The sequence below is a fragment of the Bombus bifarius genome, unplaced genomic scaffold (genome assembly GCF_011952205.1).
Source record: "Bombus bifarius isolate JDL3187 unplaced genomic scaffold, Bbif_JDL3187 scf7180000007973, whole genome shotgun sequence".
NCBI classification, from domain to species: Eukaryota; Metazoa; Arthropoda; class Insecta; order Hymenoptera; family Apidae; genus Bombus; species Bombus bifarius.
Genome location: NW_022884359.1, coordinates 3,898,473 through 3,922,747, shown reverse-complemented (window position 1 = coordinate 3,922,747; position 24,275 = coordinate 3,898,473). Strand labels below are relative to the sequence as shown.

The following is a 24,275-nucleotide window of genomic DNA, read 5'->3' as shown; positions in this document are numbered from 1 at the left end:
ACACATTGAAGAAAACAGAAACACCCATGAGAGATTCCAAGCCACCTTGGTTTACTTTTAAAACGGTCCAGGACTTTTCATTCAAGCGACCTTGCGATCAGGAGATGATGCTGTTCAACGATGTATTTTCTGATTTTTCTCTGTCCGATGTAGGCTATGATAAAGAGATGAAGAAGCGTATCAGACAGTGGATGGCGAATGAAGGGCGATCTTCGGCAATTACCCTAAGCACGAGCAATCAAACTAAAAGGGGACTCAAACTCCGGTGGAAATCCCGAACAAAGAACGCAAAAAGATAATCAACGGAAAAAAATGGGTCCAAATGACCCATAAAGAGCCACCCTCTAAGAGAAAAAGTTACTTTGACGATTTCCATTTTCTTTTTGCTATTCTTATATATGAAGAAACATGTAGCGGAACAGGTTGCAATAATGAAGGAATAGAAAGCTCCTTTCTTTTAGCTGTTCCTTTAAGAAGATACTATATATTCGATCTAAATCAAAACTTGAAATTACGTCATGGCGGTCCAATTCGGGGTTGGCAGTGTCACGCCTATTAATTTCTAAACATGGAGCTATTCGCCTCCGGGTCGACATCGGGATAGTAGATTTTATCTGACAATGGCAACAAGATCACCGACACATGGGCAAAAATCGCATGGATCCGGTGAACGTGTATGTCTTTTTATGTCAGTGCCACAATTTGGAGAAAGTGCGTCCTTGGCAGGTTTTACAATATCACGACCCGGCATTGGTATATGTATCACATTACATAAACGAAAGGAAGGCCAGAGTATAAGGGAAAAAAGTTAAACGGCTTATGTGACGTAGCAGTATTCTTTTATGCAATACAGAAAAAGCGAGTAACTCGAAAAAAGATCATTCACGTGAATCAAACAAGTTATTACGTGATGCATATAATTGGCGACATCAGTCAATTTTGCTGGTTAATGAGCCTCAAATAAATTTAATTCGTTAAAACTTATTTTCGTACCCTCTTGCTTCATGGAAACATCTTAATTGGACGAATATTAAATACCAAGCATATGTATATTTAAGTTATGCAAAATTACAAAATAGAAATACGTAAAGTAATCGTGTTTACGTAATTGCCGAGACTTTACCAGATAAATATTGTGTGATATCGTAGAAACGTCAATAAAATCTAATTTCATGATGTAATAAAAACTTTTACGCTGAAGAAGAAGCTTCTTCCTTAACATTATGTTGGAACATAATGTTATGATTGATACGATTGTTCCGTATGCTTATAAAATTAGTGATCTTAATTGAGTCAAGACCACGCCCGACATTCGACCATGTCCCCCCTTAACCTGGCTATGTTCCACCACTTTCTTAATGGTTCCTTACGAAAAAAAGTATACCATGATACAATTTCCCTCTCCCTTGATCAGCCATACCCAATCAAATTGGAAACGGTGGCACCCAAAATTCAATTGATCCCCCTGCAAGCTTTGTTGCATATAAATACCGGGCCAAGTTTCGTATTCTGTCAGAGCACAGCGGGTCCTTCACTCAAAAGCAAAATGGCATTCAAGGTAAGCTTCTTCCTTGAACGTCGTCGCTCGTACAACGAGTCGTCGAAGATTTAGGGCCTTGGGTTTAACTTGACAAAGCAGAAAACTTTGTTGAAACTTTAGATCACGTCAATTGGTTTAATCATTTGCTGTGGATCTTGTGAAAGCTTCAAACCGTTGGGCACAACATAACAAAATATAAATTTTCTACGGGGAAGAATCTTTGTTGAAACTAGAGATCATTTTAATTAGTTTAGTAGTTTAGTATGATCTGACCACTTCCTTTCTTGGAACAGATTTCTTTTTGTTTGTGAAGCATTTTACTATCGTCAATAACTTCGACTAGACAGAGAACATAATTATTACTTCTCATCATGTGATATCTACACGTAATAATAAAATAATTTTCCCGCAGTTCGTAGTACTCGCAGCCTTCCTGGCAGTAGCCAGTGCCGGTGGCCCAGCCGCTTATGACATCGCAGCTTCGTCTGGTGACCACAGCAGCATCGGTTTCAGCCAGGAGTCCACCCAGAAAGGTTTTGCCGGTCAGAACGTGATTTCTTCTTATTCGAAGTCCGACGACTCCGCTCATTCCTTTGTCCGCGTGAGCAGCCACAGCGTCAGCAACGACGGTCTCCTCAACTACGAAATCAGCCATACTCCTATCGTGAAGGCGGCCTACACTGCTCCAGCCTACCTCACGCCGACCGCCGCTCCCCTCATTGCCAAGACATACGCTGCCCCGTACAGCTACAGTGCTCCCTTGGTCACCAAGGCCTACGCCGCCCCATACAGCTACGCAGCCTCAGCTCCTCTGATCGCTAAGACTGCAGTCGCTGCACCAGCTCCTCTTCTGACCAAGACTTACGCCGCTCCTCTGTCCTACGCTGCGCCAGCTGCTCATTTGTCCTACGCCGCACCAGCCGCTCATTTGTCCTACGCAGCACCAACCGCTCAGCTGTCCTACGCTGCAGGTGCTCCTCTCCTCGCCAAAAGCTACGGATACGCTGCCCATGCTCCAGTTATTGCCAAGAGCGCCCTGATCGCGCCAGCCCATGGATACACCGCCTCCATCGCCTCAGCACCTCTTCTAACTAAGACTTATGCCGCCACTCCTCTCGCCCATGCATACGCTCCACAGGCTCAATTGATCTCCAAAGCCTACGGATACGAAGCGGCTGCCCCCGTCGTGCACACGGTATTCAACGGTTTCGGTACCAGCTACGCCTGGTAAATCTTTGTGACCCTATATGTTAAGCCTTTCGGTTTCTTCTTCTTGGATTTCTTCAGTCTTCCGAACAAGATTTTGAATATTTGACGATTCTAAGAAGTACATATCTTTTCTTCAGTGAAGTTCAATTGCGTTATGATTATGACGGTGAATTTTATTGAAGAGGAAGTATCGATGATCAGGATGATTTAACAGGAACGAAAGACTTAACAGAACCGGATTCAAACTTGTAGATAAATGTTTTAACAATTCCGCGCTATCAGGACAGTAGAAATTGATTATATAGATATAAAGGACTCAAATAGATGTATGAATGCTGCGTATAAGTAGGTATAGGTGATATTAATTTTATTTATATTATACACACCAGCTACCTTTATGAAACACATTTAACGAAACACATTTTCGATTCCGAAGGATTTTTCACACATTCAAATAATTGAGAAATAAATTTTCAATTTTCCAATAATACTGTTAATTTATTTTATCCCTTCTCACCGAAGCAAAAGTGACTGCGCAATAATAATTCTGGTCTGATGTTACTCTAATTTATTTATAAAAGCTATCGAACAGATATCGTTTCCATTCGTTTTTCATTATTCCAATTAAAATAACAAATCATCCGCAGCGATATTAATTACGTTTCCGTAATAAGTAAAACGCTATAATTTTAATTGAATGATAAACCTCGGATTTATTTTTATTCAAACGTGAACTATAATTCGCTGTGTTCGTTAAATAAAACGTAATAGGTTTTTTTTTGTTTGTTTCAGCAAATGGAACAGTTGAATCAAGAGCTGAATAATAAATTGTAAAATCCTACTTGTTTAGTGGCCATTCTCTATAGAGAATGATAACAAAAGACCACGAAACAACAATGGAAGTAGAACGTGTTTAAACATCATTGTGTGAAAAGACTTTCCCTATCACGTACTAACTGTAAAATATCTCCGTTCTAAAGTCATCAGAACAATAATTAGCATACAATGGATGATCACTTGACAATCGGGTTGTACGAAATCGAGGGCAAATTTTATAGAATTCCGCTTTTATGAAGTAACCGATTTCTGGCACATTTATTTCTGGAAACAGTAGAAAGTCCATTTTTTTATGTATTACACATAATTCTCTTGAATAGAAGGAATGGCTTTCATGTTTAAGTTTTATTTATTATGTTTTAACACAAAAAGTATTGTATATATTATTATATCATATTTTAATAGGCTTCATCAGTGAAATATTTCCGATTCCTTTCGAATTAAACGCGCCACTAGTCATACCATTCTACTTTACACTGAAAATTTCTGCCTAGGGACAATTATCAAGTGTACAACCTGGTGAATCTACATTGCTAAGTATACGCATGCAGCATGTGAGCTTGAATTAGAAATCCTATTATTTTCCAAGAACACGTAATAGTGTAAGATCAGAAAAATGACGAAAATTAAGAAGGTAAAACGTAGAAAGCAATATCGTACGAATGTAAATCGTAAACGATTGCGAAATAAACTGTCCAAGTTACCGACAATACAATGGTAAATATAACCAAAATTTTCATCGTGTTTTATTATGGATTATGGATTACATTATGGATATGCATTATGGATATACATAAGTAATGAGACAAAATTGTATTTTTCACAGTCCTCAAATAAAAAAATCTTGGGAGGCAGCAAAATCTATGCGAACTAATTTAAACCAAATGGGATTGGCATATGATCCAAATGATGCTTTGAAGATACCAAACTTAAAGAGAGAGCATATTGAAAAAATTTTAAAACAGAAAGATGACAATGTTGATGAGAAATTACAAACTGAAGAGGAAGATGTTGAAATTGCACCAATAAAGATACATGTGGCACAACAACTCGAGGCAGAGGCAAAGGCACCGAGAAAAAGGAAGTTTATGCTACCAAATAGTCAGGTGTATTTCCTTACTTACTTAATGGATAAGTATGGAGAAGATTACAAGGTAATGTCTTTTGTACAGTAATGTTTTTCATATTGACAAATTGTTTCTTATTATTAAATGAATCATCTAGGCTATGGCACTAGATAAGAAAAATTATTATCAACACACATGGAAGCAAATACGTGCTAAAATTAAAGTATTCAAAGGCATCCCTGAACAATACAATAAATATCTTGAAAACAAAAATAAAAGTAACATTGATTAATTTCTTATACTGTTTAGAACAAATATATTCCATTTTTTATACAAATTTGTATATAAAGTATTGCAGTATAAAATGAATATATTAATTAATGCTTTTATTTAGGTAAGTACAAAAACAGACAAGGCAAAATAATACTTATTGTATAAAACCACTGATTTTTTTTATATTATATATATATATTATGTGTAATACTATACATTATGAATGAATAAAATAGATTTATGTTCCTAAATACAGTCTCTAAATTTTTATTTTGTATATCAATTACAAAAACTAATGTTGTGTCTATTTTGTATATTTAAAATATAAAAAACATAAGAAAAACATTTGTTGTGAACTAATGAAGGAAATAAATAATTTATTAAATAAATATATATGTATGTATGTTGGAAAAAAGCAGTATAAAAAGTATTGTAAAATTAAATGATTGCAAACATATTGTACTGAGAAAGCCTTATAAATTGTGCACATTTATTCATATCTTTCTTTTAAAACTCGAATTATTCCTTCTTAATAAGATTCTTTCTGGACAAACTGTAGTCACTTTAATTCAGTGAAAAATTGTACAGGATATGCTGAACTAGCCATACTGTTGTTTCCTTCTTTTTTTTCTTAGCCTTCTATTTCTTCTTGTTTTCTTGTATAAAGTATTTTCTAACAGAACAAAGGAGCAGATACACTATCTTTTGCCATATAGAATATTTTTTTCCTAACAGAATCCATAGATGCATGATACCAAGTATACTCGGTTGTTTCTGGTGGCATTTCAGGAAGAGGTCTTGTTTGGCATCCAATTATTTCTACTTTGTGTTTATGTGGAGAAATACTTAATAAATCTAAAGCTTTTTTAACTTCCTCAGGCTTCAAAGCATTAGGACAATCCTAATATTCATACGCAAACATGTTAGACATAGTGGAAACTTTTTGAATAAGTATAATCAAAAATATTTACCTGCTTGTTAGCAATTACTAAAATTGGTATATCATCCATTCTTGCATCACTTAATAATTGTTTCAAAATAGAAGCTGCGGAAGATAATTTGTTTACATCAGAGGCATCTACTACAAATAGTAACAGATCTGTGTCTTGTAAGAAAGCAGTCCAATATTTTCTAGTGGGATCTGAACCTCCAACTAGCAATAAAACATTGAATAATTATACATTTAATAATGTGATCATATTATACGCCAACCTTAGAATAATGAGTTTTACATACTATCCCAAACATTGTAAAATAGGACCCCATTTTTTATTTTATATACAGTAGAACCTTCCGTTGGTTTTGGAGGGACAGTGTAAGAAGTTTCATCGCCGTTTGCAACACATATTTGGTTTATAATCGATGTTTTTCCAGCTCCGTCTAAACCTAATAGGAGCACTCGTTTTTCATGAGTATCATCGATCTATAAAAGTAAAGCAATGAAGATTGTTACCGAGTTTTAAACTCAACGAGTAAAAGTATGAACGAAATGAAATTTCTAAATTGGTTTGATACAAAAACGGAACTCTAACCTTAGACACCTCATCAAAACCTTCGTCTATTGCCAGAAGTTCTCGCTTTTTCCAGTATCGGTATGCGATGTACGTACCGATACACGTACAGCTGATCCAAAAGATCTTTTGACCGTTTCGAAATACATTTCCTATCATTATTTTTGAGTATTGTTTTGTTTAGTGAAAGATTGAAAAGCAGAGCCGACTTTCACGGTTTGGATACCGCGTGCTAGCACGTTGTCTCACGGGTTATCACTTCACCGCATGACATGTATCTCACATCGTTCAAAGGAGATGCGCGTAATCGTAAGATTTGTAACACACATTTATAATATTATTCGTATTTGCGTGAATTTATGACGGTACACAGTAAAAATCGTTCAAAAGCGCCAACTTTTTCCCCGTTTATTAATTTGGTACTACTGATAAGATAAAAAAGTTTGGGAATAGAACCAATTTTCCCGTGATGATTTCTGTACTTTACATTTCGCACTCGTGAACAATAATCGTACATGTCATAAAGTATAATTTAAAGCAGATATCGTTAGGGACTATTTTTATTAATTATGGGTGAAATAAACAATTGTATGTAAATTCAACTGTGTTCTATTGTATGCCGTAATGTTACCGATCAATCCAATCACACGTTTTTGACAGTTCTGTCACTAGCGGACGATTTACTTAGATTGTAGCTAGTACACGATAAATTTCAGATATTTCGATACGATACTGTTGAATTTCGTGACTGGAAACGTTTATAGATTTATTTCTGTTTGACGAGCGTTGTAAAGTTATGAAGAATTAGGAATGGTTAAGTCAGTATATAGGTTAGAAATGAATATTTTAAAGTGATTCTACTTTTTGGAGGTAATAAAAAATGGATAACGTTGCGACAGCAGAGTGTTTGACTCTTGATTTTGGTCCTTTTGAAACTGTTCATCGCTGGCAACGTATGCCAGAATGTGACGAATTCGTTGGTGCCAGGTAATTAATTTAATTAATTTAATTTACTACTTGAATTATGTGTTATTTTCTATTTTTATATTTTAAGTTTTTCTTCTCTACAATATGCAACCAACAATTTTGTTACAGCATTTCAATTCCAATAATTGTGCATCAGTGTTTCAGTTATACCCAGCATTTTCCAGTTTCTTTATTTGTCTAACTTTGTCTAAAAGAGCTTGTTTGTAATTGTTAAATGAATATTGTAAATAAATGATAATACATAATTTGTAAAGTTTTTAATTATTACCAATACAATTCTTCTATAAATTAAGTTGCTATAGCGGTTAAATGTAATTTATTACTAATTAAATTTGTTTTGTTCTTGTTCTTTACTTTCTTTAATTAAATGTCATATTAGAAAAAGTTTTGTAAATACATTACTTCAGAAGTTCACTATATTGTATTATACACAGGCGTAGCAAACATACTGTTGTAGCATACAAAGATGCGATCTATGTTTTTGGTGGTGATAATGGTAAAAGAATGTTGAATGATTTATTGAGATTTGATGTAAAAGAAAAGTCCTGGGGACGTGCATTTGCAACAGGAGTACCTCCTGCTCCAAGATATCATCATTCTGCAGTTGTGCATGACTCGTCTATGTTTGTATTTGGTGGTTACACTGGTGATATACATTCCAATTCGAATCTCACAAATAAGAATGACCTATTTGAGTACCGATTCCAAACTGGTCAATGGACAGAATGGAAATTTATTGGGAAGTATGTTTCACTTATTTATTTAATTTATTTCTACTTTCTAATGTTTTTTTTTTCAGATTGTCTATTGTATACTTATATGAAATATAAATTTTGCCTTTCTTTCTAGAACTCCTGTGGCTAGATCTGCACATGGAGCTGCTGTATATGATAATAAATTATGGATATTTGCTGGTTATGATGGTAATGCGAGATTAAACGATATGTGGACAATATCATTATTAGTAAGTTATTAATATGCTATATCTAAAACAGAGTGGCAAGTTATTAATTATATTTTTATTATTTTTAGCCTGGAGAACCAAGAGTGTGGGAAGAGGTTGTTCAGTCTGGCGACTGCCCACCAACGTGTTGTAACTTTCCTGTTGCAGTAGCACGCGAATCCATGTTTGTATTCAGTGGCCAGAGTGGAGCTAAGATCACAAATAGTCTCTTTCAATTCCACTTTCGAGAAAGGCGGTAGGTTTATAGCTTTGTGTTTCGAAGTTATATTGTATTCAACGGAATATGTCCTAGATGGACGCGAATTTCAACGGAGCATATACTTCGTGGTGCACCACCTCCGCCAGCGCGACGATATGGTCACACCATGGTTAGTTTTGATAGACATCTTTACGTGTTTGGCGGCGCAGCTGATTCTACGTTACCCAATGATCTTCACTGCTATGATCTCGATACGCAAACATGGAATATTATTTTGCCATCTGCTGATAGTCAGGTTCCGTCTGGTCGACTGTTTCACGCAGCAGCGGTAATCGGAGAAGCAATGTTCATTTTCGGTGGAACAGTCGACAATAATGTCCGATCTGGGGAAACGTACCGATTTCAATTTTCGTCTTATCCAAAATGTACCTTACATGATGATTTCGGAAAGTTGCTGAACGGGCGTCTTTTCTGTGATGTAGAATTTATAGTAGGAGATACAGAAACCAAAATACCTGCTCACATAGCTATGGTAGCGGCTCGTTCACAATTTCTTAGGACGCGCATTAGGCAAGCTCGAGAGAAACGAGATAAACATTTAGAGGAAGTTTTTGGAACCGCAGATGTACCGATCAAAGATATGCCATTGTTAGAAGTAAGTGAATTCAGTGAAGTATTGTTGATTTGATATCCATTATTGGGAACCAACAATGTGTTATATTACTACTATGTTATAGGTAAGACTGAAAGATGCTGTCCCAGAGGCATTTGAGATGGTTCTTAACTATATTTATACCGATCGTATCGATCCAACAAAAAGAAGTGAAGATGGGTCGAGCAGTCGTGTCGAAGACCCATTAAGCAATCGAATTGTGCTTCTTATGATGGATGTCTATCGTTTAGCTTTGCAATTTAATATGAAACGATTGGAGCAGTTGTGCGTTCAATATTTGAAAGCAACTATAAGTCACGCTAACGTTTTGGAAGCATTGCATAATGCCGCTCATTTAAAATTATATTTTATAAAGGAGTTTTGCTTGAGTTTCATTGTAAAAGAAATCAATTACAATCAAATTGTAATGAGCAAGGAATTTGAGACATTGGATCAACCTTTGATGGTAGAAATTATTAGAAAAAGACAAATGCCTCAAAGAAGTGTATTTCCTAGGCAGTGCGATCCTAGCACAGGTGAGGTTTTCCAAAATTTCTTATGAGATAATCATTTTATCTTTTTTTGCTTGAATTTATTTACTACTTTAGGGACGACTTTGGAACAGGACATGGAGGCATTTCTTAAAAGTGTGGGCAGAGAATTCTGTGATATAACACTTATGTTAGACGGCGTGCCGATTCCAGCCCATAAGGCCATTCTCGCGGCGCGTTGTAGCTATTTTGAGGGGATGTTTCGCTCTTTTATGCCTGAAAATAATACAGTAAACGTAAGATGTCGATTTTTACACATTTGTTTATTTATGGTTATTAAATATAATTTAATAAAACATGCGTCTTTACAACAGATACAAATCGGTGAAATGATTCCATCTTCTGAGTCATTCGACTCCTTATTAAGGTATATTTATTACGCGGACGTTTCAATGCCGCCTGAAGACTCTTTATATTTATTTACCGCGCCAGTTTTTTATGGTTTTACAAATAATCGATTGCAAGCGTTTTGCAAACAGAATCTTGAGATGAATGTCACTTTTGAGAACGTCATACAAATCTTGGAAGCTGCGGATAGAATGCAAGCTGTTGACATGAAGAAATACGCATTGAATCTTATTGTGCATCACTTTACGAAGGTATATATTACAATATTATATTTATTTTATAAAATAATAGGCCTTTTTTTATTACAAATGCCATCTTATTTCGTTACAGGTTGCAAGGCTACCAAGGTTAAAGCAATTAAGTCGTGAACTTTTATTGGATATCTTAGAAGCATTGGCTGATGAACGCAGCGAGGCACGAACATGCCAGGACATGGCGAATGATTGCTGACGGATGCCGAGCTCGCACTGCCGTCCTCGTAGTTGGGACTTACCTTCACCCTCGAGCTTTCAAGTAAGTGTGCAATACAGCATTCTAACAACATTCAACATCTTTTATCTCCTGGGTTATGGGTACATGGTAGACGAGTGTCTGAAAAATCTGAAACATCGTGCGCGTATGTAAATAGATGAACAAAATGCGAAACAATTAAGTCGGTATTAGATATTGTGATATTTAGAGTATTTAATTTATTTGTATATAAAATATGATTTGTTGGAAATCTCTTGTAAAGAAATAAATAAAAAGATACTCGTTGGATCGCTTAAAATTACCAGTGTAACATTTACTTTATTCGACGAATATAAGAAATTATTAATAAAAAGAAAAACTAAGAAAATATTTCGTTAAGGTGTCAACTTGTTAATATTACCTTTAAGGATTAATTTAAGAATTTGGTATTAGGTTTAGCAATAAGGATTTTAATTGGGTATTAAATGAAGACACAAGTGGTTAATAAATTATGTACTATATTTTGACCTTGATCGTGAATGATGATAGCACATACACGCACAATCAATACTCTTTTTTTTTATAGTAAATTTAACACTTTAAGCTTAATACAAGCTGCGCAGATTTTGGGAAGGAGAGGATTGAAAGAAACCTTACGTAAAGGAGCTCGTATAAAATCATTGCTCTTGTTTTCTTTCTACATATTGTTGTCTCTAGTTAGGTAACGTTCGCCGACAGCCTGACACTTCACTTCAGTCTCTTGAACAAAATATTGCGAAATAGAATTTGTACTTAAAGTAAATGTGTCACCCGCTCTCGTTTCATGCCTCTCGTAATTCTATTCACGTTCATAAGTCGTGTGTCGATCGAAGCTTATACGAGAGAGTAACGCAATTGTTCATTTTTTTTTTCTTCTTTCGGTTTCTCTATGTAAAGTGTGATTTTTCTCTATGTGTGTAGCCTCTTTCTTTCTAAATGTTCGTACCTGTTTTTTTTATATCATTAACTCACAAAACTCGAACTCGTTTAGTTTAAAATTGTTGCTCTAAAGGCATCTTACTCCAACTATTATAGTCATCTAAACTTAAATCACGATAAATAGTTGTAATATCAATTACACTAGGTAGGCCATTTTTTTTGTTCGTCGCTTAGAATTCTAAATGAACTAGGGTAATATTGAAACATGTCTGTCTCAAACCTCCACGACAAGTTCATTACAAAATGAGATCTAAAAGTTACACAGCTAGAATCAAATCAGTTACAATGATACGGTCGTGGTACAAACTTCACGTTGATTTCGAATGGCCCCAATCTGGAAGAACATAGATGTACAGTATAACGTAGAATCAGATATTTTACATTTCTTATTTTACAAAATCAACTGTATGAAGTAGAACATGTTACACTCACCGATTGTAAAATTGCTCGGTTCATATTATAGGCACAGGGAGTACGAGACGTTCACTTATTCAAGTTGAATCCATTCTCAATTGTTTGAACCATTTTCTGGTCCTGCATGAAAGTGTGTGCAGCACTTGCATACAGATAACAGAAAGGAACATCTTGTTTCTAAACACGACGTATCACGTACACCCTCATCAAATGCAGATGGTCCGTAGCAATTTATCTTTTCGGCAGGTTACTCCTGTATCCCAGTTCTAGTCATTTCTAAAAAAAGAAGATATATGCATCTCCAAACTCTTCGTTTTGTAAAGGGGGTCATTCAAGATCGATAGATAATACAGGACGTTCTATGATCTTCTTTTTAAGTTGAAAATTTGGGACATTTTTCTGCTCTATATGAAATCAAAGGAAAAGAAAGAAGCACGTCGTGGGTGTCTCTATATTGATTTTTAAGAAGCTCTGTTCTGTCATTAACGAAGCACTAGCTGATATGTGCAGTTCGTGTCGTTTGAATATTCGGGAGACGTATAAAATGTTTTAAGAGATTTCATTACTAAGAACAAGCTGACTTAATCATTTTATACTTATAAAACGCCTCGCAACTTCTTTCTCTGACAATATACATATACGTAAAAAAAAAGAAAAAAATATTAAAAGATACCAAGATTAAAAGATACTGTTATCAAATTAATGCCAAAGGAGAAGAGATTGTAATCTTAGATGAGACAATGAACCTTTTCCTCCGCAATGCTGCTGGTCGATGGCATCCTGTGCGAAGGTTCCAGTCTTCTTCGTCTTTCCTCAATGGCTTCTGTGTCTAGATTCATCGTAGGCTGAACCGTCTGTGTCACAGACGAGCTTATGTGTCTCGTTTTAACGAGAGGTGGGTTTCGTGATTGAGGAATCGCGAACGCTCTTCTAAGCGCCCCTCTCGGGGGCGATGGTGGTGGATACGAGATACCTAATAGTATTTTTCCAATTAACACCCTAACTTATTCGGCTTATTTTATTTTTTTATCGTGCTAATGTCAAGCAGTGGAAATTTCATCATTCGTGATTATTTCATGATAGTAGGATTGGGAGAAGCCTTAAAGAGGAACAGGACGAATTATTTCTAAGAATTGGATCAGTGCAGTAGGAAGAAATAAATTAGGCCGACATTGTTTGATCCCTCAATTTTAAATGTTCTATATTCTCCTATTCTAAGTTTCTGTCAAGCATGCACAGTGCTACGTTCGCCGGTGGTTTTCTGGTCACAGCAGATATCTAAGGGGTAAGAAGGGAGGAAAAAGATATACTCCCGCGTGGGTAATTGCTACCTCGGTGCCCTGGTGAAAGCAAAGTGTCCTTGCTCTTTGTTATTTGGGGTACAATAAGAAGCGAGTTTGGCGGTGTCGGAGACACGGTCGAAGTTTGTGGCGAAGTGGCTAGGGTCAAATTTGGCAGCGATTGGCCCAAGCTAGAGTACGCTGGCACTTGGACACTCAACGTGTTAGGCGTCGGCGACTTACTCAGCGGATATCGTCTATTATCAAATTTGTTAAGACTAAAATAACGGTCAAACATTGGTCAAATTGCATTTAAGACACTTGTGTTATTTGCGAACATTCTGTGTCGTTCTTGGTATATTTACCTTATTTGTAAAGGTCTGTGGTTGTGTCCAGAACTTTCACCTCCTTCTTCCGACGATACGCTCGAGGCTCGCGGTGGCTCACTTGTTTCCACGCTGACATTTCTGCTCGCATTGTAGCTAGGCAGGAAGCTGCTACTTCCCGGTGAAACGCCTTCCATCTCTATGCTTCCACTGGAAGGTGTTTCATGACTATTAGGGCTCGCAGAGCTTTGATATCCCGACCTGATATTACTTCACCTGAATCTGTTAATCAGGCTAGAATTTGTACCTGTGACTGTGGGCAAGGCTGCTCACTCTCGACGCTCTGCTACTTCCTCGAGGCGTTTTCGGTATACCCTCGCATTCTTCTGGCTCGAATTCAACGTCGCCAAGGAAGGTGCTCGGTTGTCTACTGACTGTGCCCAAATTCATCGTGTTGCCAAGTGGTGGCACTTTCATCAGCGCGAATTGCTGCTGAGCTTTTCTTATGGATTCCATCCAGGACTAAAAAGTAGGACACGTATAATTCTCAGTTACAACTTTGAGAAGAAAGTTTCGATGTTCGAATGTTGTGGCTGAGGAAGCATACCTTGGCTAATTTTGATTCTCCGGCGCTGAGAACCAGAGCAGCTGATGCCGCCCCATACTCGTTCAGATAAACCAAGCCTAAGCTACTTGGTTCCTTCAGTTCGTGTATTCGGATGCGATCGATGACGTACGGTTGTCTTATAATCTTCAAACCGCCTCCGACGGTGCCAGTCAGCCCACTGGACGAGGTTTTCTTAGTCGACGGTTTGCAGATCAATAGCATGTCTGTTAGTAACAGCACATGTACTTCCATCTATAAAAAAGAAACAAAGTGCAAAGATTATCAATATTATTTAATATTTTTTACATTTTTACAAATGTATGATCAATCATTTACCTTACTACTAGCGGCATCTCTCAACTTCAGGTCTCCTTCGCGAAGAAGTACTCTTAGGCTGTCTTTCGGACAACCCGGCATTGGAACAGTGGTAATGTCAAAAGTGCTGTGAATTTTAATCAGTTTCTCTAATTCTTCGTCTCTAGATTCGACCACGTCATAACTCTCTATTCGAGACGCGGCACTGGCCAACCGCGCTGTTTCCTCGTTCCTCTTCAAAGCTGCGTTCACTGATGCCACGAAGTCGTCTACAGATTTGATCTGTAACATTTAAAATTATTTGTAGCAATGATACAACATTATTAAGGAAGTATTATCACATTTTTCTTACCATATGCGTCAATTCTGCTCGTTGTTCCTCGTTCTCCGTGTTCTTGTGAACAGCTTTCAAAAGGAGAGAGTATTTCGTCAGCCTCTGCATAGGTTTCACCAGTATGTCAAGCAATTTCAGTCGATTGCAGTCCTTTTGAGTTTCACACCACTAATAAACATAGAAATAAAATAAATCAGAAAATAAAATATTCTTTTATTATACTTCTTCAGGCTGTCTTTTTCCAACAATGAGTTTCTAAGACTCTTACCACTAGATAGACCGTGAATAGCTGATTATCATTCAAACGGTCTCTGCAGTATTGTTGACATTTGCTCTGCTCCGCGCAGTATCTGGTGTAAGGTGCGAACGTTTGCTCGAATGTTTCGAAACCTTGCAGAAGGTGGCCAGGATCGAGCGGTTGTCCAGTGGTCCTCGATGTATTTACCATCACTAGAACATACTCAGTCCAGAAATAGCGATTCGCTGCGTAGATCTCAGGGATGTTGCTGAAGAGCTTTGTCCTGTCGACCTCGTTCAGGATATTCGAGGTCTGCAGGCTGCAGAGGCACGCCATAAAGAGCTATAAATTGATTGAAACAATAAAGATTTGATATCTTTATACAGAGTTCGTGTAAAAATATTTTATTAGAATACTCACATCTGTCACAACCTTTAGAGTCTTTATGTAAGCTACCTCCGTTTGAGCTAGCTCCCATAAAGCAGTTTGTTGTTGCTGTTGCTTCTCCGATAGTTGATCCGAGTTTTGAACGATATCTCGCCAGTCGTGTTCTAGATTGTACAAGACTGCGACAAAATTCATTTCCAATGTTTAGTGTTAATGCAATTGTAGTGTTAATGTATTCTAATGCATATTCGTTAATTAAACTATGTCGTGTCTATTGTGTATCTTTCCAGCCTGGAACATTTCAAGACTACGAACCGATGACAACGCCCGCACAAAATCGAAATTGTACGTCCACGAACGGCACATGAGCTTATCCAACGTGACTGTAAAGTACTTTTACTCGATCGTATACATCGTTTACATTGTATAAAAGAAGAATCGTCGACAAGTGATATAAATATGTATATTGAATGTTTCGCAGTGAAAGATAATTTATTGAGTACAAATATAAGTTTGTTGTACAGAACGTGTTAGTGTTACTCCTTTCCTTAATTAGTATATATCTAGTTATTATTAGAATATATCTAGTTCTAATCCGATATATTAACGAAGAAATTTCTCACCATCTTCGTTAAAATTGAGTTCGTGAGAAAGTTCGGAAAGTTTCGGCACGCCATGTTTGTTATAATCGTCCAGCTGAGCGGTGAGTAGATCGAGTTTCGTGCCTTTGGTATTGGTGAAGAAGCCACTCCATCGCTGTTTGCTGGTCTTGGGCCCCGCAGCCCCAGCGGAGCTCCGACCAGACGTAAGCGTGGTGTTGCTACCGATCTCGGAGTCGACGCTCGAGTCTTCCGTCGAGACGCTGAAGAAACGACCGCTGCGACACCGACAACTCTACAAAACAGACGCCCGATAATTTGTCTTTAACAGTACGACAAGAATAGTACCAAGAATATCGTATGAAACCGTAATTCGAAGCTGTTCGAAGGTGTCCGATCACTTAACGAACTCGCGGTCGAAGAAAGTAGTTGTCGCTAGCAATGGTCAGACATCCAAGTTACTGTCCAATTTGGAGCGAACCTTCGAGATACATGCGGTTTTCATCGCCTAGTTTTTAATATTGCGGCGCAAGAACATCTGTTGTATCGGAAACACAGATATAATGTCTGGCTAAGCGGCGAAATTACGACAATCCCTTTGTACAACGATAATAAAGTTCAAGAAGTAATAAAGAGCCGTTTGAATTATGTTAACGCGATGAGATGAATCGGTTCTGATCACTAGACTGCAGCTGTTTATAAAAATTTCTATCTCTGTGAACACAAGCAAAGAAATAGAATCAAAGCAGAGATTTATTTCACTCGATAATCAATAATTACTATACTTTGGATATTTTACGTATTAGATTGACTAATAAGTTCCTTTATCCTATCTCTCTATAGATTTGTATCTTTCAAATCAAAAAACCCGGATTCATGTATCTTTAGATTTTTTCAATAGTTTTTATAATATACTTTGAAATGTATACAGTATACAGTGACGAAAGACGAACGAACTTATCATTTAACGATAATACATACTTTTGCACTTCACAAATTTCTATAAATACATAAACATCGACAACTTACTGACCAGGCCGAGCAATGTAAGGGACAATCAACCATTATCGGGTGTCTATTTCCAGTTTGCTAACAACCATGGTAACACGATAGACAAACAGAGAATACATAATGTCACTGTACCGAAAATTGACGAGGGAATCGCGTTTCAGCTACGTGGACTCATTAGAATCTGGGATGCCAGCGTAATAAGAGAATCAGTATCAATCGTCGACCTCCACGGACATTGTTCGTGACGTTCGGGTTCGTTTCGTAATTTGTCTTCTGCTCAGCGGGTCAAGGTTCAAGAAATCCCCCGATGTCATCGTATTGTCCGCGATTATTAAAGCCACGTAGTCGGTGGCTATATAGTCGATCGAAGATTAGGAGAAAATACGGCAATGTATGTCAGCTTTTGCCCCGGCGCACAATGAGGCATCGGCTTCGAGCCAATATTAAACACCTTGGAAAATGTGCTTCTGGGGAAATTACAGCACCTGACAAACGATTCGTTTGAGGGCATCCGCGCTAATTAAAAAAATCTGAACCGATCGAAAAGGAAAGAGCGGAGGTGGGCGTCGAATGATCAGAATGGTGACTCGGCGGGGATGAGAACGCAAAGTGAGGAGAGAGCAAAAGGTTGTTCTCAGCGATCGACTCTTCAGCCGCTATTGGGATGCAGGAGGCGTTCAAGGTTCCATTAAAGGAATTAAATGGTATTTCTTTCGGATGTTACGAGGGCAATCTTACCCCGCTTGCTTTTCTCAGGGAGACGCTCTGGTTGCTCCTCTGGCTCGACGACCTCGAGTTCGATTTGTCGTTGTCCTTAACTGGAACAGAAAACGAACAATCGTGTTTGAATGCACTTCGAAAACTAAAGTTCTCCGTGAGATATACAGCATCGTAGTCAGATTCTTTCTACAGCCATTTGGCATCTCGATCGATTCGACGAGGGGAGAAAAGAAAGATCGAAGGAAACGACGATTACTCTCGAAACTTTATTCGTGTAGCTGCGAACCATTCGAAGAGATTTTTTTTAGCCGATTTAACGATAGAAAAATTGCTGACAAAAAGCGTGTACACGTAGCAGTGACCGTTAACATTGATATCCTTGATTGATAAATACGCCTGGAATTCCAGGAATTACATTTTATGACGACAAAGTTTATTTTAGTTGAAACAGACAGCGTGTTATCGATGTTCGTGACAATCTCGCATGGCGGTCTGACCAGTGACGGACGTTTCCCACCCTCGTTCAAGCGTTCGACTGTATCTGATCGTGCGTTTTTTCCTCCCCTCGTTAGCGTGTATTTGTGCGTGAGGCAGGGAATGTTTCGACATAACGCGCAGAAGAGTAACTATTAAACCTGATATTCATCGAAAGCTAGTAAATAATTGCGTGAACGTTTGTTTGCGCATTAAAACCGTTTGCGTCAGCCACGCGACGTTTCTTTCGGGGGCTCTAAAGCTCAAGGACGCGCCGTTCAAGCCCCTACATTTGTCACACGTGGAATTCTAAAAATATCGTCGATACCTATCGTTACAGACCAGACGATAAAAGAAAGCAGAAACTTTCAAGTTCTTCCCTTTTCGTACATTTTAGATAACGAAACGAAAGACTTTCGTTAGAAATAATGCTTAAAAAGCTGCTTATCTAGAAGTACGCAGTCGCCCTGATGAAAAGTGGAAATATGGTTGGACGAGAGTCGTCCGAGAACAGAATTTGATTTTAACAAGGTATTTCACCGGCTGTTTTCGCTAAGAGTCGTAACGTTATAGCGTTGCTACGCGAGCCGTCCATCCGCGTTTCTTCAACGCCAGAAACTACAAGGAAAATAACGATTTTGAGGTTTTCTTCCTTCGAACAACCTTCAGCGTAAAGTCATTCCGACCGTGTTTCCTCCAACTTTCCTCCCAGGTTACGAGTTCACTTTATGTTTCTACCTTTTTTCCAGTTCTACTCCACGCTTCTCTTATCCGTTGTTTCGTGCATAGGATGAAATACTTTGAGTATTTTCTCCAATTGAATTAAACGATGTTGAACAACGTTAATACGAGACTACGGATCGCTATAGAAATTCCCATTGAATTTCCCCAACGATAACTGTATCGTTGCAAGGGATTAAGTTATGGGTACCGTTATGCGTAGCTCCCATTATAGCTACCGGTCACAATTAATCAAGTTAAACGTGCATTATTGCTTCGTAACCAGGTATCCGTTCATCGTCTTCGTATTTAATATCGTCCCTTCGAGTCCAAGTAAATAAGTTAGAGATTTTTTTCTTTATTAAGCTGCAAAGTAACTGCTCGTATAGTGTTACATAGCTGTACGTTAGCTTTTACTTCTCAGCTTCTTATATTATAAATTTATAATAATATTTCTGAAGTTACAGGAAACTTCAAACGAAATTTGCAGAAAGCTCAAGCTTGGAAATTACATATTTTAAGAAAACGGAATACGCGAGAACACGCTGCAGTATCAGCTACATAAAGTAAAGTTCTTGTATTTAACGGTCGAGGTAGTACGTGTTTTCTTAAATTCTTTATTAGATCGACTCTATGCGAGTTAAACAAGATTGTACGTGTATCATCTAAATCTTGATCTCCGGAAGTTACAACTACATTTTTCGTATCATCAAAAAATCTTTCCGCATTTTTTATCCGCGTTAGAATGAAGTATAAGTTGGAACTCGTTCGTGTTTTGAAAAGGAGGTGAAGTCCGTCGAGTGGCTTCGCGTTCTTGCGAATTCCTTTTAATATATGCGCCTTCGAGGGAATCGGTCAAATTAATGAACGCGAATTATAGCCTTGTATACCCTTTCACGATGCTATTTATAGCTTTTAGGACTTTAGTCTATGATTCGTCGCGTGATACGCGCCCATAGGAATCTACCATCGGGTTTTCCTTCTTTCCTTTTTTTGTTTAATCGTTACTCTATATGTCGCTGGTGGAATACCGTGTTTTAGCCGGAGCGGTGATAAAAATCGAGGGCATTTTCGAAATCGATTCCACGCGTCGGAAGGGTGGAAAAAGCTCGATATAAATAATTCCTGTCAACGATTCGAACATTCTCGCCCTCCTCCCCTTCACGTGCGACATCCTCTTTTGTAATCGCGCAACTGGAAACAGAAATGTCGATTAAAGTGGCCGAATTGCAAAGGTAAACGCTTTTAGTTTTTATCTGTGTGATTTACAAATTTGTTCAAATTTTCTGCCAGTTTTTCTTTCCTTTAGAGCGTTGCATTTTTCGTCGTCGAGCAAAAATACAAAGATACGCAGCTTTGGCAAATATTTGATTCGTAAAGTTTTGCGGCTTTTCGTTTCGTTAATCACGCGAAATCTATCAACAAGGATTACCGTTAATGGATACCGAAATACATTCGGACGAATAAAATTCGATGTACAGTGGCTGACGAAAGTATTCCAACATTTACTACGGAAGACTTTCATGAAGATGTTATTTTCGTTAGTTTGTAAAATTTCATTAGCGCTGTTACGAGTGACGATTATCGAGATTACATTGGTAAAATATCGAATAAATCTGAAAATCTACTGCAAGACATTTATTAATATTATTAATATATTTTCCAAAAGATTAATATCGAGCATAAATAGTTATCTGAAACGTATATTTGCCAAAGATTGTTTCGTGAAATGGTCGAGATTTATTAACGCGATAAATAATTGATTCAAATACTCTGGTAATTTGTATCAGATCTGTGCTTGCAGCAAATATCCTCTAATTTCCACATACATTTCGAAATTGTTTCAAGTTTTACCAACACAACCGTGGCAGCCAAGTCTCGTTACAATGATACAACGAAACTTCAAGAAATGTTTCTATATAAGTTGGAATATTTTCAGGAATATTTCAAACAGTTTTATTCCGAGTTCTAAGTAGAATGATTCGATTATTCTCAGACAGAGCGTATCTGCGCTTCGATCAAAGTTTTTCTCCGAAACGATCTGTTTATCGTCAACTGTGCAGCTTTATCACCCGTGTACACGCTCCACTACTATCGTCCATGCGTATATACCTTTTTATGGCCCTTTATTATCGATGAAAAGATGGAGCATCTCACGGACACATTTTATCCTTTTCGTCCCCAGTATCGAGTTCAATTTCCTTTTCCCGTCGCGTTGATCACGCGGATGTACACGGACCAGCAAACTCCACACTCGTAACGGAGATGACGCAATTACGATCGCGTGTTTATATCGATGACTGGACGATCAGGTTCATTCGGACCGTTTAACTTATCAATTTCACGGCAAAGGTTCGTCGCGTGCACGGTCGTACATCAATTAGAACCGGTTCCAATCTCGTGCACACTGTCATGATCCTATCTGCTATCAGTTCTGCATGAATTATTACACGATTTGTACGGCCACTCCCCGCTGAACGTTACCTTTAACTCGCGAAGGTTGCGGCCCAGCGTCGATCGCACCAGAGAAAGCAACTGTTTCTCGGGTTAACGAGCAGCTTTCGTCTCTATGTTCGATGTTTCTTTTAATAGCTCCGCTCTGTTTCGAGTATAATAAATATAGCGTTATCTGCGTTTCCGGGATATCGGTTGCGAAATTTTCGGCGAGTGAGAGTTCGCGTGGACGGCCAGCGATAAAGAACCGAAGCGAATGTTTATGTTACATCGTTGGTAAGAGAGGAGACTGTTATGTGGCGATTTCACTGAACGTCGAGTGTGCGAGGTCTTTAAAATTAATACTTATTACTCTTAAGAAGATTAGCGAAACTAAATGGAACTTTATCGTTGAAATTTTGCATTAGGTAATATGTATCCGATAAAGTGTTCGGTTCGCTCGATTTGGCTGGCTTCCATTTTATTTTCAAAGGATATTTTCCATCTGGATTCTATGCAATGGTTAGTTTGCCTCGGGAACCAAACTGATCAACGATCCATTTTTCATTAGTTTCTTAATTTTATCGCCTAAGTACATGATCAATATTCAATCGCCAAGGAACAAATAAGCCTAAGTACATGATCAATATTCAATTGCCAAGGAACAAATAAGCCTAAGTATATGATCAATATTCAATCGCCAAGGAACAAATAAGTTACTTCCATAAGTTGGTCCATCGCAAGAACATTTCATAAGTAGCAGTAAATTCCAAGGTAAAATTCAAAAGGCAGTATTTGTAAGGTCATCGTCTTCCTGTAGCTTTCAATTTATGGGGCCGATCAATGTGGCTTCCTTCTGAACGGTTCATTTAACGAACAAACATCTGTCTGCGATCGTTCACATATTTACCTGTTATCCGTAAGTGTTTCCCTCCAAGGCTGGAAGTATCCGTGGTGAGAATCGGTAATGGCTGCGAGAAGCCATCGAGGACCTCGACCCGCGACACGTCGACTCCGCGTCTCTCGCATGCAGCGTTCAGCACATCCCTGTAATAAACGTTTCATATAGCTTCGTTCCATAATCCCATTTTACACAGCGAACGATCGAACGTTCTGCTCGAAAGCAACTAGAACAACAACAATGAGCTACCACGCCTCCGCGTAATGGCCTCTCGACAAATCCCCGGTGCAAAAGTAAGTAGCGTGTTTGGATCGTTCGCGATACATCGCGCTATAACGCGTCCATAAAGGGCAAGCAACTTTCATAAGATTATATTGGAAGCTCCACAAGAGATTACAGCGCTATTACGTATTTAACGGCGATTATTAAGCAATGCCACGAGCTGACTCTTCAAAGGGCTCGCTCGGGCGTGGCCTCGTCTCGAGATATCCGCTAAATACGTGTGGCTTTCATTTCCTTCTGAAATTCTCTCGAATTATCGCTACTAGCCGCCATTTACGACTACGTAAATTCGTCGATGTTTCATTTGTTCGTTATACGCTCGTGGTACTTTCATCGCCTCTCCATTCTTCTCTTTGATGCGATAATTACTCGACCGCTCGTCGACGGAGCGGAGCAAAAGTAGGCCGCGGCGATTCGAAGTAAATTTGGAAATTACACGGAGTAGATTTAAGAATAAATTTTTCATGAAGAACATCAAAAGTGTGTAGTGGCTTACCATAGGAAACTACTTCGTGTCCATATCGTACGTGTTATGTAAAACATGTTGAGATTTCGTTAGTGCTGTAACGAGACACGACCGTCATCATTATTTCGATCAAATTTGAAATCAATCTGAAAACGTATATAGAAATTACGAGATATCCATTGGCGACGCATATTTCTAGTAAGAAATTAGTATACACCATGAACATGCATTTTAAGCATATAATAAATACGAAATATGGTGCCTCTGAACATTCAGGTTAATTAAAATCAATATAAATAATTGCCTGTTACGGTACGCTCGAGATCTCTGTGTATACATACTCGCACTAAATAGCTTGTAATTTCTATATATATTTTCATATCGCTTGCAAACTTTACCAATATAATTACGATAGTCGAGACTCGGATAGCGCTAATGAAATTTCAAAGCGTTTCATAATATTGTATATTGATACTGTAAAAAATATTAATAGAATATCACGGAGAATATTGTACGAATAGTTTAACAAATTATCCAGGTTTGATAAATGCAACGAACTTACGCCAAGTATGTGCCTTTCACAGCTGGCAGAAGCTCGTCTCGGTCTAGGCCGCTCGAATCATCGGGCAGCTCGAAGCTAACGCTAAAGAACTCGCTGCTGGATACCTGAAAAATTGATTTCCAAGTTTTGACTGGTTGGTGCAATTATTTGGGCAAACTTGACGATATAACGACGTTGGCACTAGCGCCCGACTGTTGAACCGAGAGTTCGGCACCGAGTGTCCAACTTTGGATTACAGTGCGCGATTCGAAGCGAAGCTCGAGAATACTGCAGAGCTTGGTGGCAAATTTGGCGGCAACACTCCAAAGAACTTGGGAAACTCTTTGACCTATGTAAGCTCGTGATTGCTTCTTCAGCCGAATGTTTCGAAAATTTGCATACCTTGTATGAAAGGATAGACTTTCGATTTATTACGGAGTTTCACCTCGGAAATTCGCCGTGTCGGCGCGTGAAATTTTAACGTAGATTAATTTTCAGCTAATGCATGGCGAAAGGGTGTTCGCAGTTTGATGTATGACAGGCAGAACTCGACGTTCGGAAAATTTGGTATTTTTAGTGACATTGATAAGCGACTGATAAGCAATGCACGTTATTGTCTATTGATATTTAGGCTTGCAAATTATTGCAAACGCGAGCCTCT

The 24,275-nt window shown here is 38.1% G+C and overlaps 5 protein-coding genes across 16 annotated transcripts in view; 3 read left to right on the top strand and 2 right to left on the bottom strand.

The window, feature by feature from the left end:
• Positions 1-364: 364 nt before the first annotated feature.
• Positions 365-3,406, top strand: LOC117215801 (pupal cuticle protein G1A-like). Its single transcript, XM_033462278.1, has 2 exons — positions 365-1,558; positions 1,953-3,406. The coding sequence occupies exons 1-2, from the start codon at positions 1,319-1,321 to the stop codon at positions 2,769-2,771; spliced, it is 1,059 nt and encodes a 352-aa protein (XP_033318169.1). The 5' UTR covers positions 365-1,318; the 3' UTR covers positions 2,772-3,406.
• A 702-nt stretch (positions 3,407-4,108) lies between these two features.
• On the top strand, positions 4,109-5,177 carry LOC117216759 (nucleolar protein 16). Its single transcript, XM_033463756.1, has 3 exons — positions 4,109-4,303; positions 4,413-4,740; positions 4,811-5,177. Exons 1-3 carry the CDS (start codon positions 4,203-4,205, stop codon positions 4,943-4,945), a joined length of 564 nt encoding a protein of 187 aa, XP_033319647.1. The 5' UTR covers positions 4,109-4,202; the 3' UTR covers positions 4,946-5,177.
• A 275-nt stretch (positions 5,178-5,452) lies between these two features.
• LOC117216758 (ADP-ribosylation factor-like protein 3) lies at positions 5,453-6,850 on the bottom strand. The gene is made up of 4 exons (XM_033463755.1): positions 6,459-6,850; positions 6,163-6,349; positions 5,898-6,079; positions 5,453-5,827 (listed from the first exon to the last, which is right to left on the bottom strand). The coding sequence occupies exons 1-4, from the start codon at positions 6,594-6,596 to the stop codon at positions 5,600-5,602; spliced, it is 735 nt and encodes a 244-aa protein (XP_033319646.1). The 5' UTR covers positions 6,597-6,850; the 3' UTR covers positions 5,453-5,599.
• Positions 6,851-7,282: 432 nt separating this feature from the next.
• LOC117216757 (leucine-zipper-like transcriptional regulator 1) lies at positions 7,283-15,993 on the top strand. Of its 2 annotated transcripts, XM_033463753.1 has the most exons (10): positions 7,283-7,424; positions 7,859-8,167; positions 8,274-8,388; positions 8,457-8,623; positions 8,681-9,242; positions 9,325-9,775; positions 9,848-10,026; positions 10,105-10,389; positions 10,469-10,651; positions 15,758-15,993. In XM_033463753.1, exons 1-9 carry the CDS (start codon positions 7,318-7,320, stop codon positions 10,586-10,588), a joined length of 2,295 nt encoding a protein of 764 aa, XP_033319644.1. In that variant the 5' UTR covers positions 7,283-7,317; the 3' UTR covers positions 10,589-10,651; positions 15,758-15,993. The 2 variants fall into 2 exon arrangements, with proteins under 2 accessions (XP_033319644.1, XP_033319645.1); XM_033463754.1 differs by lacking the exon at positions 7,859-8,167.
• LOC117216755 (pleckstrin homology domain-containing family G member 5-like) overlaps positions 11,090-24,275 on the bottom strand; it is an 83,067-nt gene continuing 69,881 nt past the window's right edge. For 5 of the 11 annotated variants that reach the window (XM_033463741.1, XM_033463745.1, XM_033463742.1 and 2 more), the window contains 15 exons: positions 23,636-23,739; positions 22,335-22,471; positions 17,816-17,895; positions 16,091-16,361; positions 15,501-15,646; positions 15,111-15,422; positions 14,861-15,010; positions 14,530-14,790; positions 14,194-14,445; positions 13,894-14,108; positions 13,626-13,814; positions 13,309-13,538; positions 12,727-12,953; positions 11,999-12,256; positions 11,090-11,900 (listed from right to left, as the gene is read on the bottom strand). In XM_033463741.1, the coding sequence (XP_033319632.1) occupies positions 12,251-12,256; positions 12,727-12,953; positions 13,309-13,538; positions 13,626-13,814; positions 13,894-14,108; positions 14,194-14,445; positions 14,530-14,790; positions 14,861-15,010; positions 15,111-15,422; positions 15,501-15,646; positions 16,091-16,361; positions 17,816-17,895; positions 22,335-22,471; positions 23,636-23,739 (2,580 nt within the window). In that variant the 3' untranslated portion in view covers positions 11,090-11,900; positions 11,999-12,250. The remainder of the gene's footprint in view (positions 11,901-11,998; positions 12,257-12,726; positions 12,954-13,308; positions 13,539-13,625; positions 13,815-13,893; positions 14,109-14,193; positions 14,446-14,529; positions 14,791-14,860; positions 15,011-15,110; positions 15,423-15,500; positions 15,647-16,090; positions 16,362-17,815; positions 17,896-22,334; positions 22,472-23,635; positions 23,740-24,275) is intronic. The other 6 variants (XM_033463750.1, XM_033463752.1, XM_033463746.1 and 3 more) reach the window with 5 other exon arrangements.